At 46.5% G+C, this 13540-nt stretch overlaps 1 protein-coding gene across 5 annotated transcripts in view; it reads right to left on the bottom strand.

Annotated features, from left to right (window-relative positions):
* The window catches only part of Pcnx1 (pecanex 1), a 149390-nt gene that overhangs the window by 5054 nt on the left and 130796 nt on the right, over positions 1 to 13540 (bottom strand). For all 5 annotated transcript variants that reach the window (XM_028877416.2, XM_028877438.2, XM_028877426.2 and 2 more), the window contains 9 exons: positions 13126 to 13379; positions 10948 to 11178; positions 8941 to 9041; positions 7869 to 8019; positions 5409 to 5639; positions 4128 to 4402; positions 2548 to 2753; positions 600 to 1042; positions 86 to 226 (listed from right to left, as the gene is read on the bottom strand). In XM_028877416.2, coding sequence (XP_028733249.1) covers positions 86 to 226; positions 600 to 1042; positions 2548 to 2753; positions 4128 to 4402; positions 5409 to 5639; positions 7869 to 8019; positions 8941 to 9041; positions 10948 to 11178; positions 13126 to 13379 — 2033 coding nt within the window. The remainder of the gene's footprint in view (positions 1 to 85; positions 227 to 599; positions 1043 to 2547; positions 2754 to 4127; positions 4403 to 5408; positions 5640 to 7868; positions 8020 to 8940; positions 9042 to 10947; positions 11179 to 13125; positions 13380 to 13540) is intronic.

Genomic DNA, 13540 nt, shown 5'->3' with positions numbered 1-13540 from the left:
GGTGCAGTTCTGCAAAGGACTCAAGCAGGGAGACAGCGCAGCCCACACCACCAAGGGCACACAGCGGCTTCCCTGGAGAACTCACATGGCCTTCCATGCCCTCCTGGGGACTCCAGTCTTTCCAGCTGTTTCTCCCAGCTTTTAACCGAATTCCTTCATCAGGCCACTGCAGCTCTTTCCTTTTTGACAGGTTAATCCCTTCCAGAATCTGACTGAGATCCACAATCTAAACAGATACATATTCCAGTTCACATTTTCCCTTGATGGTGAAAAAGGTAAGACGAAACAAAATTCTCTCTAGGACTCTTTGCATTTTAAATTCTCTACTGCTTACTGTGGAATTAAAAAACTCTCAACAGCCCCGAATCCATCCCTTTTAGACTTCCTTCCTGCGATGACTGCATCAATGCTGAGTGGGGACAGGTATTACTGACACAAAAACTGGTGCTTTCATTTTCAAGTTGGCAGAAAAAATTTCCCCAACATTCCAAAGTGCTCGAATTCCCCATCTAAATAAATGGAATTTTCACCAAGTCCCCCACTCAACAAGTAAGACACAGAGCCGAAAGTGAATCAGCGGAACTCTCTGGCCTGCTCACCTGGACTCTGTAAATCACCTCCCCCTTCCTGGCATGGGATCCGTTGGCAGGACTGAAGGCGCTGCCTGGCGGGGCCTCAGTGGCGCTGCTCTGGCTGCCCTCTGCCCCAAGAAAGCCCACGAGGGTGTGGTGCTTGCAGGCTGGGATGCTTTGGCTGGAGCTGCTGGAGGAGGGCAGGCCGTGCTGCAGACAGGCCACGCCGCCCTGGCTGGTGGCTTCCATCTGGTTCACCATGGAGAGGCGGGACTGGATGGAGGACGGCAGGTTTCGGAGTGATATCTGGCTGGTGGAGGAGCGCCGGCAGGGCACGAAGCCCGTGGTGGACATCCGGAGGGACGAGTGCCGGCTGCCGTAGCAGTAGGAAGACTGGCTGGCCATGGAGGCTCGCGCTGGGGACTGTCTGACCAGGCTGGACTGCACCGAGTGGGCGCTGTGGCTAGTGCCTGGCGGGGAGCAGAGTCAGCTTCATCAACACAAGGCAAGTCACGGCTGGGCTGGGTGCGGGGCTTTCTCAAACTGTCCCCTACACCATCACCCCGTAAGTTTATAGAATTTAACATTTATGTCTGAAACTTCAAAGGCTACAAAAAAAGAAATAATTCCTGAAATCTATTTTCTTGTATTCCTACAAAACTAATTTTTTATTTCTTAAAGCTTTTTAAAATTCAAATTCTAGGATATAAGAAAAAAATAATTTACAGCAAATTTCTTAATTTAAGGTTAGAATAAATTCTAAAATATTTTTTACAGAGGTATTTCAGAAAGATAAGAATTTAAAAAATGAGATTTATTTTTGGAAATGACAGAATCATGAATGTTTAAAGAAACACTGTGTGGGACTGGAGAGATGGCCCAGCAATTAAGAGAACCGGCTGCTCTTGCACAGACCTGGGTTCGATCCCCAGCCCCCACGTGGCAGCTCACAACCATCTGTAACTCCAGGTCCAGGGGATCTGACTCCCTCTTCTGACCTCCGCAGGTGTTGCACACATATATGCAGGCAAACACTCATACACACAACATAAAAATAGCGAAATTTCACAAAAGAAACACTGCATGATCTCACATGGAATCTAAGAGTCAAACTCAGGGGCCAAGAGCAGATGGCAGCTGACGGGGCAGGATGGGGGCAGGGGGCTCCGAGCTCCAGCTGGACGGAAGTGTGTCTTCTGGGGGGCACCACAGCACAGTGCTACAGTGAGTGCTAACCTCTGTGTGCCTCAAAACTGCTGGGCAGACACAAGATATTATTACCAGAGACAGACAGACAGACAGACAGATGGGGGTGGGGGAGGGGCAAGTGCACAAGGAAATGGCTGTTCGGGAGCCTGACTAAATCAAGAGGAAGTTAACAGGTGACGCTCACAGGAGGGAGCCTCTGACCGCTGAGGATGCCCACTTGAGAAAAACTTGCTGCAAAGATTCTTAGCATTGGGTATCACGACACTTACAAGGTCTCTCCCACTGAGCCTGTTTTTAAAGTGTGTAGCCTAGGCAAGCACTAAGTTACTACAAAGATTCGCATGTTATTGCACTACAGGATGGAAGTTAGATGAAATACAACAATTAATTATTATTGGCTTTAAAAATGTAACATATATTTGGGTTTTTGAGATAGAATCTCTGTCCATAGCCCTGGCCAATCTGTAACTGACTATGTAGATCAGGATGGCTTCAAACTCAGAGATGCCTGCCTGTCTCCTGAGTACTGGGATTAAAGGCACGCACCATAAACCCATGTTTTGAGTAAAGCATGTGAAGTACAAGATGTATACATGTGCATCAATGACTGGTACAGACAAACGGTATGATGCACTACTGGATATCAAGTAAACACCGTATTTCCAGGTAACAACACACACTCCTCCTTTACACACTTACACACACATACACACACACAGGCAGATGGCTAAGAGCCAACAGGTAACACAACTTTGTCTTGAGTTACCTAGTGTTGGCGGGTACGATGTGGTGGGCGGGTGCAGTCCTGACCCTGCTGCCTGCCCCGGGTTCCCAGTGCTCCCCTGGGACACGTTGCTGTGGGGGTCACTGACCGTGGCTGCATTGTTTCCAGGACAGGAAGTCCCACCTCCAGTGTCAGAATCTTCAATATTGCCACCACTGTTACAGCCAGCTCCACAACCCTTCCTTAACCTGGAGACAAATTCCAAGGTAGGACGCATTAGCCTTCTGTCACTTCAAAATCAATTCCCTCTTCTTTTTCTGCTCTTCTGAGGTATCAGCAGTACTGCCATGTCTACCTTCCAAAGCCTTTACAGCATTATCAGGATCAGGAACAAGTCCCCTTCCCAAGAGGTTTGAGAAGCACACCCCTCCCCCACCCACCACCTCAAGTCCTCCTGCCAGCTCTCCAGTTCTGAACCCACTGTCCATACAGCACAATGAAGAACTGTACAAACAGTTGTACTATCGGGACCCCAGCTGGAATCAGCAATCTTTGTTCTCTGAGACAGGCTCATTCTGTAGCCCAGGCTGCTCAAGGATTCTGTAGAAATTCTTCAATTATCAGCAATCCTCCTGCTTCAGTCCCCTGAATGCTGGGATTACAGGTATGAGCTACCACACTGGGACTCACTTTGTCTACACTGCTGCTGTAACTTCTGCTACTTCATCTCCCCTGTTTGGTTTCTGTCATTTTAAACACAGGAAGACTAACAGCTACCCTGACTGGGCATGCCTACCTCAGTTGGGTACTGGACACCCTGCCCCAAGAACACCCTTGATCCTAGGCAAATCATAACTTATCTCTATGCTATTCCTCCCTGGGAGGAAGCTCAATGTCTTGTAACCAGCGCAGGTAATGCAGGTTTTCTGAAAATGAAATCCCTGTGAATACTCTCCAGGCTTAGGTTCTGTTAGAGGTAATACAACCTGAGTCTTTAAGCACTGGCCAGTCCTTGGGAAATTGAACGTCACCATTCAGAGAGTGTGGCTCTAGCTCATATTCTGTTTCCTTAACAACCTGAGAACAATGACCTCTCAACTGTCCTTACTGTCCACCAAACTATGATGCGCCTGTACCCTCTGCGTGGCCTCACTAGACAGCAGGCAGAGGGACTGTGACATGCATACTCCAACACACCGTGGGACTGCATCTGGGTAATGACTGTCGCAATGGCAACAGTCTTCGCGGCACAGCCAGATGTGTGGCGTGCTCCCTGCTGCTGCTGCTGCGAAGGAGTGCATGAGCAAAGGAAGCAACCCACATGCAAGGTTCCAAGATGCTGCAGCAGAGTAAGGAAATTAAACACAGGAGAGGGGAGCAGAGGGGTGTTAGAGTTCTGGGGATGTCGCCACTGGTCCATCAGCTCCACCATTAGCCTGACTAAGGTTTATCTCGGTTTCTGAAGATAAGGAGCTGATTTCTAGCTGCTGGGGTTCAGGCAGAGTCCGTGTGCATATGCCCTGGCATCCCCATCTTCTCTACCAGCTTCCTAGGTGACTGACTACACTGCTGAGGGAGAGAGGCCCGGGGAGCAGCACCACTGGAAGACAGAACCTCACTACCTGTGCCAGGTGGACACTATGAAGTTCCGGATATTCCCCAAGCTGATTGGTCCCCCAAGAATTTCTTTGAGCTGGTCATGGCTGTCGGAGTAAGACGTTGTCAGGGGTGACACGAAGATCGGGTAGCCAATAGGCTGATCACAAGACGAGTTTATCATGTTTCGCAGGGCCTGCTTTGCATTCTGGATGCTGCCTCTCTCGGGGTTCCGGTTCCGGAGGAAAACAAGCTCCTGCTGCTGCCCTGCCCAGAGACCTCGGACACATTCCTTGTTCACCTATGGACAGGAAAAGGGCAGGGACAAGGGTCAAAAAAGAAGTGCAGACACGGTGACACACAGTGCGTTGACCAACTGAAAAGCTGTGACTACAAGGTCACCTTTGAAAGCAGTTTGGTTAGCCATGCTCCTTCATGGACAGCTGACTGCTGAGTAATCCGCACCTCAGTATGCTTCCTCTTGCTACACCTTCTAAAAACACTTCTGTTTGCCAAGCTAGTGAACTGGATGATAGACAGTTCTGATGGAAATGACAGACAACACATGTTCAGCTTGAGAGGATGGTGGTGATATTTTGGGGTTGGTTAAAAGATTAGGTAACGACTGGTGGTTGACAAGATGGCTCAGCGGGCAAAGGTATTTTCTGCCAAGCCTAGCGACTTGAGTGTGATCCCTGTGGCCCATCTGGTGTGGTGGAAGGAGATAACCAACTCCTGAAAGCTGTTCTCTAGCTCCCACAGAAACTCAGCACCACGGTGTGTGTGAATACACAACACCAACATGCACACACACTTTTAAAGAGAGAAAAGTGAATCATTATAAACTTCAAACCTCGAAAACCAAAGTTCCTAAACCGCTAAAACATTTGCACACACACATGCACACATACATGAACACTCACACACTTACTCAAATGCACGCATGAGCAGAATGAGTGGGAGTCAGCGAGAATTTAGGGAACAAAGCATTTACAGTTAGCTTTGAACCACAGGAAGCACAAGCTTTGTCTCTCTCTCTTCACCAAGGAGAGCGCCTCATTAGCAGCAGAGCGCTGGCTTTTACAGAAGGAACACCGTTCTGATTTCACATGGAATAGATGAAAGGCCACCAACGCTGAAGTAAACTAAACAAACCTCACAGGGCAGAGGGAAGTACTGATAAGTGAGTGAGTGTTCAGAAGCCGTGAATGCGCCACCTGCTCCGTTTCAAGTGTAGACACTTCCGAGGCTGGATTAAGGTGCCTGACCTCAACTCTTCCTAGTCACAGTTCAGTGCCCAGGCTCACCTTGATGACCCTGAAGCTCAGGTGGCGTCGGTTGAGCATAATGATCTTGTACTCGTTGGTACCATCGTCCATGACATGCCGCAGAGCCAGCAAGGAGGGAGAGTTGGCAAGGACTGCACTCCGCCATGCAGGGTCCCCTTCGTGGGCGATCACAAGGTTCTTTTCATGAGACACGATGGCTTCGTAGAGCACAGTGGGGTCGTCGTACTCATCTGGAGAAGTGAAATGGTCCTACACACAGAAATACCGAGCGTGGTTTTGGTTTTGTTTTGGAAAAAAAGGAAAATAATTTCCAGGATGGTAAGCAAATATTCTTACAAATGGGTTTCATTTCCTATTACACATATGAGTGCTTACGGACATGCTCATTCTGTTCTACTAGTTGGTTTAGGAGTGGACTTGTTACTGTTTTATACACTTCTAAGCTCTTTAACCAACTCTTCCTCCAAAACTTTACATAACTAAGCATCACTTCCAAGTTTAATTAACTGTCTTTTTACCTCTTTCAAGGTAGTTTTCACATACGTATTTACACGTGTTTAAAACTTACTACTGTGTGTGTACGGCATGGATGCATGTGGTGGTCACAGAACAACTTTGTGGCCTTGGCTCTAAGGACTGGGCTCACGTCTCCAGGCTTGTGCAGCACACGCCTTTACCCACTGAGCCATCTCGCTAACCCTCCTCACACATACCGTTTTTATTTCACTGTCTCAAGGAAGAGCCTCAAAAGATCTCTTTTTGGATTCTTGATAAGCTAAATAAACTTTCCATAAGGCCACGCATCTGTAATAGCTGCACACGCCACTCATCCTGCCCCGGCCCCTCCTCCAGATGTGACTGTCCCTAGATTAGGTAGTATCCCAATCCCACTCTGAAGAGCTTCTTTGTCTCAGTCTCCACTTAGCCCCCGGGATGGACGTTTGCTGCTATCGTTTGAAAGTCTGAGGCAGGAAGCAGGAACGAAAGAAAGGGAGCATCCCTTTTCAAACCTCCAAGTTAACAGAGGACGTAAGACACACATCAAAGCCATCATAGCTCGGATCTAAATGTCAGAAACAGCATGCCATTCAGGAAATGCAGCTCTCTTACTGTTGCTTTCTCATGATGCTAGAAGGCTGATACAGGTCTATGTTTATCCCAGCCCAACCCTGCGAACTACAGCTCACGCCCTGCAGGGAAGAGTAAGGGTGACAAGCTAGTCCCCAGGGTGCGGCCTGAGTCAGGCGGGATCTGTGATGACGATGCTGTGCACCTGATGATGAAGCCCCATAGGGTCCTGTCCTATGCTCCTAACCTCTCTGCACCGTCCTGGACAACAGACAAGGCACAGCATACACCGTGCTGCCTATGGCAAACGGTTGCCGGAAGGAGAGAGCCCTCCATCCATCTCCGCTTACTAGAACCAGCACCGTTACTCCACTGAGAAAGGAACTTGACCCAAACAATAGACACATTCTTGATAGGACAGACACAAAGTTATCAGGCATGCTAACTGTAGATTTTAATCCTGTTCAAATACTTCTTTTCACTGGCTTAAACTATAGAAAATTGGGGGTTAGGGATTTAGCTCAGTGGTAGAGCGCTTGCCTAGTAAAGGCAAGGCCCTGGGTTCGGTCCTCAGCTCCAGGGAAAAAAAAAAAAAGAAAAAGAAAAAAAAACTATAGAAAATTGAAGTTTTTATTCTGGCCTTATATATAAGCCTGTAATCCCAGCTACTTAGGATGCTAAGGCAGGAGATCAAAAATTTAAGAACTGCCTAGTCTCTACAAATAGTTCAGACCCAGCCTGGACAACCTAACAAGACTCTGTCTCTCAGAGAGGCTGAGGATACAGCTTAGTGGCCGAGCACTTGCCTGGAGTGAATGAGGCCCTAGTTTAATCCCTTAGTACAGTCCTCCCACCCCAATTACCCTGCTTGCTGCTTTTCTTGTAAAGGGCTGAATTTTGTCTCAAAACTGAGATCTGTAAGTACAGCTGAGTGGTATGACCAGAGGAACAAGTGCCAGTATGTAATTCCACAATGTAGTCTTCAAATGATCCAGGGCTTTGGAAATACACTTTGGGGTCAAATTTTAACTGTATGTCCCTAGTAGGACTGGTAGTGACCACTGACTGCTCGCTACCCGGGAGCCCCCTGGGCAGCAGGCAGCAGCTCGCTCAGCGGATCACGCAACACCGTGATCTGTCAGGTGTTTGCTGGGGTGAGGGCCGGGAACTGCAATCACATGAACTCAAACAAGCATTTCTTTTCAGTTGACCACTCTGCCTAGATTATGAGTGTTAACGGCTATTAATACTGAAATTCACTGCTACTGTTACTATGAGAAACACATCGTCAGACTTCTGGGATTAATGCCTTGCTAGGAGTCAGGCTTCTCCCAGGTTCAGAAGAGAGCCTTTGCAAAAGTTCCCCAAATCAGCAATGTATTAAAAACACACAACCAACTCATCTCTTACCTGATGGAGTTTAATGGACATCCGGATTCCAGGCACTACAACTTTTCTCAACAGTTCCATGTCAGCAAAAATCCACTCATCTCGGACTGAAGAAATCCTGAAGTCCCCTTTAAACAGGGCGTGCAATCCATAGAGGAACGATTCCAGGTTACTGTAAGGTGGAGATATTTTGACAAAGGTCTTCATGACACTGAATCTCTTATCTGCTTTTCATCAGAATCATCTAGAGTGTTTTGAAAGTTTGAAACTCCAGGAACTGAAGTCCGAACTCCTAAGTGAGACTCACAGGAAATGGGTCCTGTTTGGGAGCCTTACTTATCAACTATGGTAATAGCTCATACAGACCGACAACAGGCAGAGAGCCTATGTACTGAAGGAAATTAAGGAATCTAATGTAAAACATGTGTTCAGAAGAAATTTAAAATAGAAACTGTTCCCTTAAAATATACACTACATTAAATGATCTAGACAAAATTATGAAGAAATATAGAAAAATAGACTAGGGAAACTTATTAGAAAAATAGATAAAATATGAGACCAATCCAATTTTATAAAATGATTATAAAATACTTTAAATTCATTAAATTGTCACAATTAGTAGCTATTCCCACAAGTAGTTAGTTTAAAAGCCAGTTAGTTACAACATAAGATGTTCAGCAAGAACATTTATAGAAAAATGAAATCGACAGCAACTCGGCAGTAAAACAGCCCACAGTGATACATTTCAAAATCCAACCAACCAAGCAAACACAGCACACTCACTAGGTCACAGAGAGCTTCTCATGTGCTCTCCTTTCTTTAAAAATAGTGTTTTCTCTTATTGTGTGTGTGCTTTGCCTCCGTGTATGTCTGTGCACCACACACCTGCCTAGTGTTCACAGGGGTCATCAAGTCCCCAGAAACTGGAGTTACAGATAGCTGTGAACCACCATGTAGGCTGGGAATTGAACCCAGGTCTTCAGGAAGAGCAGCCAGCGCTCTTAACCATTGAGCCATCTCTCCAGCCCCGACCCCTCCCCTCCCCTCCCCTCCCCTCCCCAATACCTTCTTGGAAACAGAGAGGCCTCTTTACCTGGACATATGGTGGGAGGCTGTTCCCAAAGCTCTCCGTCCCAGAACACAGAGTCCATAACAAAGAGTCACCAGGGAAGAATCTTTGTCTACATCTAGTGGCTTTAAAAATAAAGAACATAGAGATATGAGAAAGCTATGCAAGAACGCAACAACTCAGAAAATATCCAGTGGGTAAGTCAGAGGTAGGTAAAGAAAGAGCTGAATTCTACAATGAGAAGAGTTCTATGGATGTAACACTGCCTTGGAAGGAGAGCGGAGAGTGAGGCCGAGGCCTGCCACCCTGGGGAGTGTCCTTGAGCTTGGAGCCAGTGCATCTCCAAGCTTAGAGGGCTTTCCTAGGAGGAGGTCCTTCTGGGAAGGGGATTATGGAGCAGAGTGCTTGCTCTTAAGGAGATGGCAATGATTTTGATTTGGCTAAAGAAAAACTATGGCAGAAGGGAGATATGGCTGTAAAATATCACTAATACCTTTATTCTAAAGGAACTGCATCCAATGGGTATAATATACCCCAGGGCTGACTGGGTGACAGTAAGCTGTCTGAAGGGCCCGGGGACACTCAGATTGAAAGTGGGCCTCAAAAAAATATTTATTTTATGTTTATGGGCATTTTTGTCTGCACATATGTGTATGTGCACCATATCCATGCCTGAGGAGGCCAGAAGAGGGCATTGGATCCCCCAGAACTAGAGTTATGGATGGCTGTGGGCCCCCATGTGTGTGCCAGGACCCGAACTCAGGTCCCCTGTAACAGCAGCAAGTGCGCTTAAGTGCTGAGACATCTTTCCAGCCCCAGGCGAGCCTTTTGAATATATAATCTGCAGGCATGAAGCAGGACTTCTTCAAGCTACGTCCAACCTTCCAATAACCTCTGAGAGGACTTGAGGATGGAGGCCATTTCTCAGTGAAAAAATGGTGCACTTCAATACTGTCTAAGCCAGAAAAGGGATATTATAACAACATGCCCATATGCCTCAAATGCCCTTCAAATTTGAAAACATCATACAAAAATCCCTTTAGTATATTTCACATATAAAAACAAAACAAAACAAATAAAACCACCTGCCTGTGACATGTTTGGATTCTCAAATGCTGTCACTGACTAGAAGGGTGTCTGATCAGCATATGTTGTCCATCTAGTGGTAGTTCAAGACTACCACTCAGAGAGGAGGCCCAAAGGCGCCCCATTCCTACTGAAGAGAAGATGCTAAGGTGCCTGAACGTAGCTAGGAAGGAAGGGCTAACGGTTCGGTAAACCTGCAGACACCGGCTGTCAAGGTGGTGCTAACTCCAGGATACCAAGTAAACAGGAGCTGGGTGCTCCGCTCCACAGACTTTCCCTGAGAAGGCAGTCGGTCTTTGCCACAGTTCTTGGGGTCTGGCCAGGGGCATGACAATGCTCTAAGCCTAAAAGAAACAGCAGCTGGAAAGTCTGTACTTCATCTTACTTTAGAGTAGGACAAGTTGTCCTAATGTGTGCATCAAAGTCACCAGGGAGACTCTGATTTTATGTCTGTGGTCTAGATTTTGGGAATCAGAATTCCCTGGAGGAGGCCTAAAAACTTTTATTTCAAAGTGCATAGTTAATTTTGATCTAATTTCGCACTGAAATGCTGCACACACTATTTAAAAGGACGACAGTAAGCAGACGTGTTAGAGCCAATGTGACACTGGACTGCAGGGGACACAGCCACCATCGCTGAGGTCCTCAGACAGCACTGGCCCAGAGACTGCATCTGGGACAAACACAGTTAAGTCTGGTGAGCAGTGCTGTATGGTCAGAACTTGTGTACAGCATGCTGTCTGGACAGCCGGGATGCTGCAAAAGGGAGCAGGGCCATTCTTCAGCTGCCTAGGCAGAGCTGGTGTGGCCAACTCTGACGAAGACATGCTGCCTAACCCAGGGGATCTGAGACGTGCAGGAAAAGCTGACTCACAATAATAGGGTGGTATTGCCTTTCTGTCGTTACAACCTGGATTCAGAGCAAAGGACATGCAGCAGCATTACCTTTGCTCTCCGGGAAGAGCAGTACTCTATCCAGTTGAGGTAAATCACACAGAAACTCTCCCGAGATATGCCTGCCAGACGATGGTCATAGTCTTCGTCGATGTTTGGGTTGAAAGTCGGGTCCACATCAACATAGTTTCGGTCAGCACACAGACGCAGCCCTTCCTGCATTGTCTCATTCGCCAGCCACTCCTCTAACTTAGAGGAGGTTGTCACATAATAGATGATCCCCTGGTTAAAAACCACAGGGAATCCAGTCAAATCACAATGCAAACTCATCCCAATTTCTTACCGCCTACAGATAATATACAAAATATTTAACACCGTGTCCTATGCCTACATTTTAAGAAAGCTACGTCAAGCCTTCCTAAATGAAAACACCATTGAGTACTTGAAAAATCACAACCATTCTAGAAACCAAAGTTAACCTGGAAGTGCCACTTGCATAACTTCCAGGAATGCAAGGAGCTGCAGCTCTTGGGAAATAACAAACCACACACTTTCACTCCCTAAACAAGTTTGTTTGAACCAACTGCATTGGATGTGCTTGGTCGCATGTAAGCAGGAGGTACACAGGCAGGAAATATGTCAGGATGTACGCTTGCCCCTGATTGGATCTGACGGGATATGCAATGAATTGTGGGTTTTGCCTTTTAAGCCCCTGCAAAACATGACTTCTGGTCACTCCCTGAGAATCTAGAGGTAGACCTGACCAGAGTCCATCTTTGTGGCCAGTATTTAATTAAAACTTGCTTCAAATTTGGTTCAAAATTGTGGAATTGGTCTTTCTCTCAAGAATCTCAGTAAATCATAAGTTCAGTAAGGCAACTTGTAGCCTATCAATTTCAGTGCTTGAATTCAGGATATTTTTAAAGAGGTGAAACATTACTCCGCCACATTTATTTTGAAAATTTTCTCATAAAAAGTTATTTAAACTTTTGTTGTTCCTAGGTCAAGTGATAGAAATAAAGTCAAACACAAACATAAAAGGAGGCACACATTCACATGCATGCATGCAGACACACACACACACACACACACACACACACACACACACACACACACACACACACGGGGGCACAAACACCCAAGTTAAGAAAATGTAAATCAAACTCTAGCTTCTTGGGTTTAACTAAATGGAAGGCTCAAAGTTCATCAAAATCAGCACAAATAATGTGGAACTTAAGTGGTTACTAGACAAAATTCAGATGGGAGAATCATGGCTTACTACACACTCCTCTCTTAAAAATACTGACTTTGCTGGGCCTTGTGAGATACCTTTAATCCCAACAGGGAGACAGAGGCAGTGGGTCTCTTAGGATTCCAGGCCAACCTGGTCTAGATAACAAGTTCCAGGGCAGCCAGGGCTCTACAGTGATACTCAGTCTCAATAAAACAAAACAACAACAATAATAAAAACAACAAAAACTGCCTTCACCTATAAAGGACTAATATTGGCCAGGGAGGGGTCTGGCTTTGCCCTCAGGCCTGATAAGTCTTTGTTCATCTAGGGCAGAGTTTCAACGTGACCTTCAGAAATCCTGGAAACTTTTGCCAACTCCATCTGACTGCAGATCTGAGTGTCTTAAGGGCTGTGCAAATGTATGCATGTGCATGAATACTCAAGAGCCCTAAACCATAAACTACAGATGTCAGCTATTAATGGCATGAGGTGGGGGGTGTACTATTATTTTTCCTTGGGTGTATATATATATATATATATATTTTTTTTTTTTTTTCGAGACAGGGTTTCTCTGTGTAGCTTTGCGCCTTTCCTGGAACTCACTTGGTAGCCCAGGCTGGCCTCGAACTCACAAAGATCCGCCTGCCTCTGCCTCCCGAGTGCTGGGATTAAAGGCGTGCGCCACCACTGCCTGGCTCCTTGGGTATATTTTAATTGAGCTCTCTGGATACTAGAAAATTCAATCATTACTCAGAAGCAAAGCACAAGTTTGAGAGGCTAGGAAGAGGCAGGTGTGTACTTACCTAGCTCTGAGCTTGATCTTTGGTAAGCACATGCTATTAGCATAGCAAAAATGAATGGATGGATAAATGCATACATGAATGAATAAAAATGTGCACGTGTGCACGTGTGTGCGCGTGCGCGCGCATGCCTGTGCATTTCTTTCCACAGCAAGCCCTCAGGTGCGCAGAGGTCTCGGCAGGCCCGGCCCTTACCTTGACGTAGTAAGTGGTAAGCACTCTGCGGAGGTCAAAGACTTGAAGCATGGAGGCGGCACTGTTGTCCGTGATGCTGTAGCCCTCCAGAATGTACTTAGTGACCACCACTTCCCAAGCCAGCCAGCGCTGGCCAAATGCAGCGTTAAAGGAAAGCACATGAGGAACATGGCCAGGCTCACAACAGCAGAACCCTTCGTCTTCTTCCACGCCTTCTGTGATGGCTTCCACTTCTCGTTGCTGACAATAGGTACCTTAAACAAAGACAAGACCGTCATAGACAAGGGCGGAAAAGGAGCAACGGGGAAATGCCTACGGAGCACCGACAAGTTAGAAAAGACGCATTTTACAGCAATTCAGAGTACAGGATTGATTCGCCATAGAGCATTCATCACAGAACTGCAGCAAACTCCAG

The sequence above is a fragment of the Peromyscus leucopus genome, chromosome 14 (genome assembly GCF_004664715.2).
Source record: "Peromyscus leucopus breed LL Stock chromosome 14, UCI_PerLeu_2.1, whole genome shotgun sequence".
Classification (NCBI taxonomy): Eukaryota; Metazoa; Chordata; class Mammalia; order Rodentia; family Cricetidae; genus Peromyscus; species Peromyscus leucopus.
Note: the sequence above shows the minus strand (reverse complement) of the source record. Positions and strands in the feature narration are given on the sequence as shown.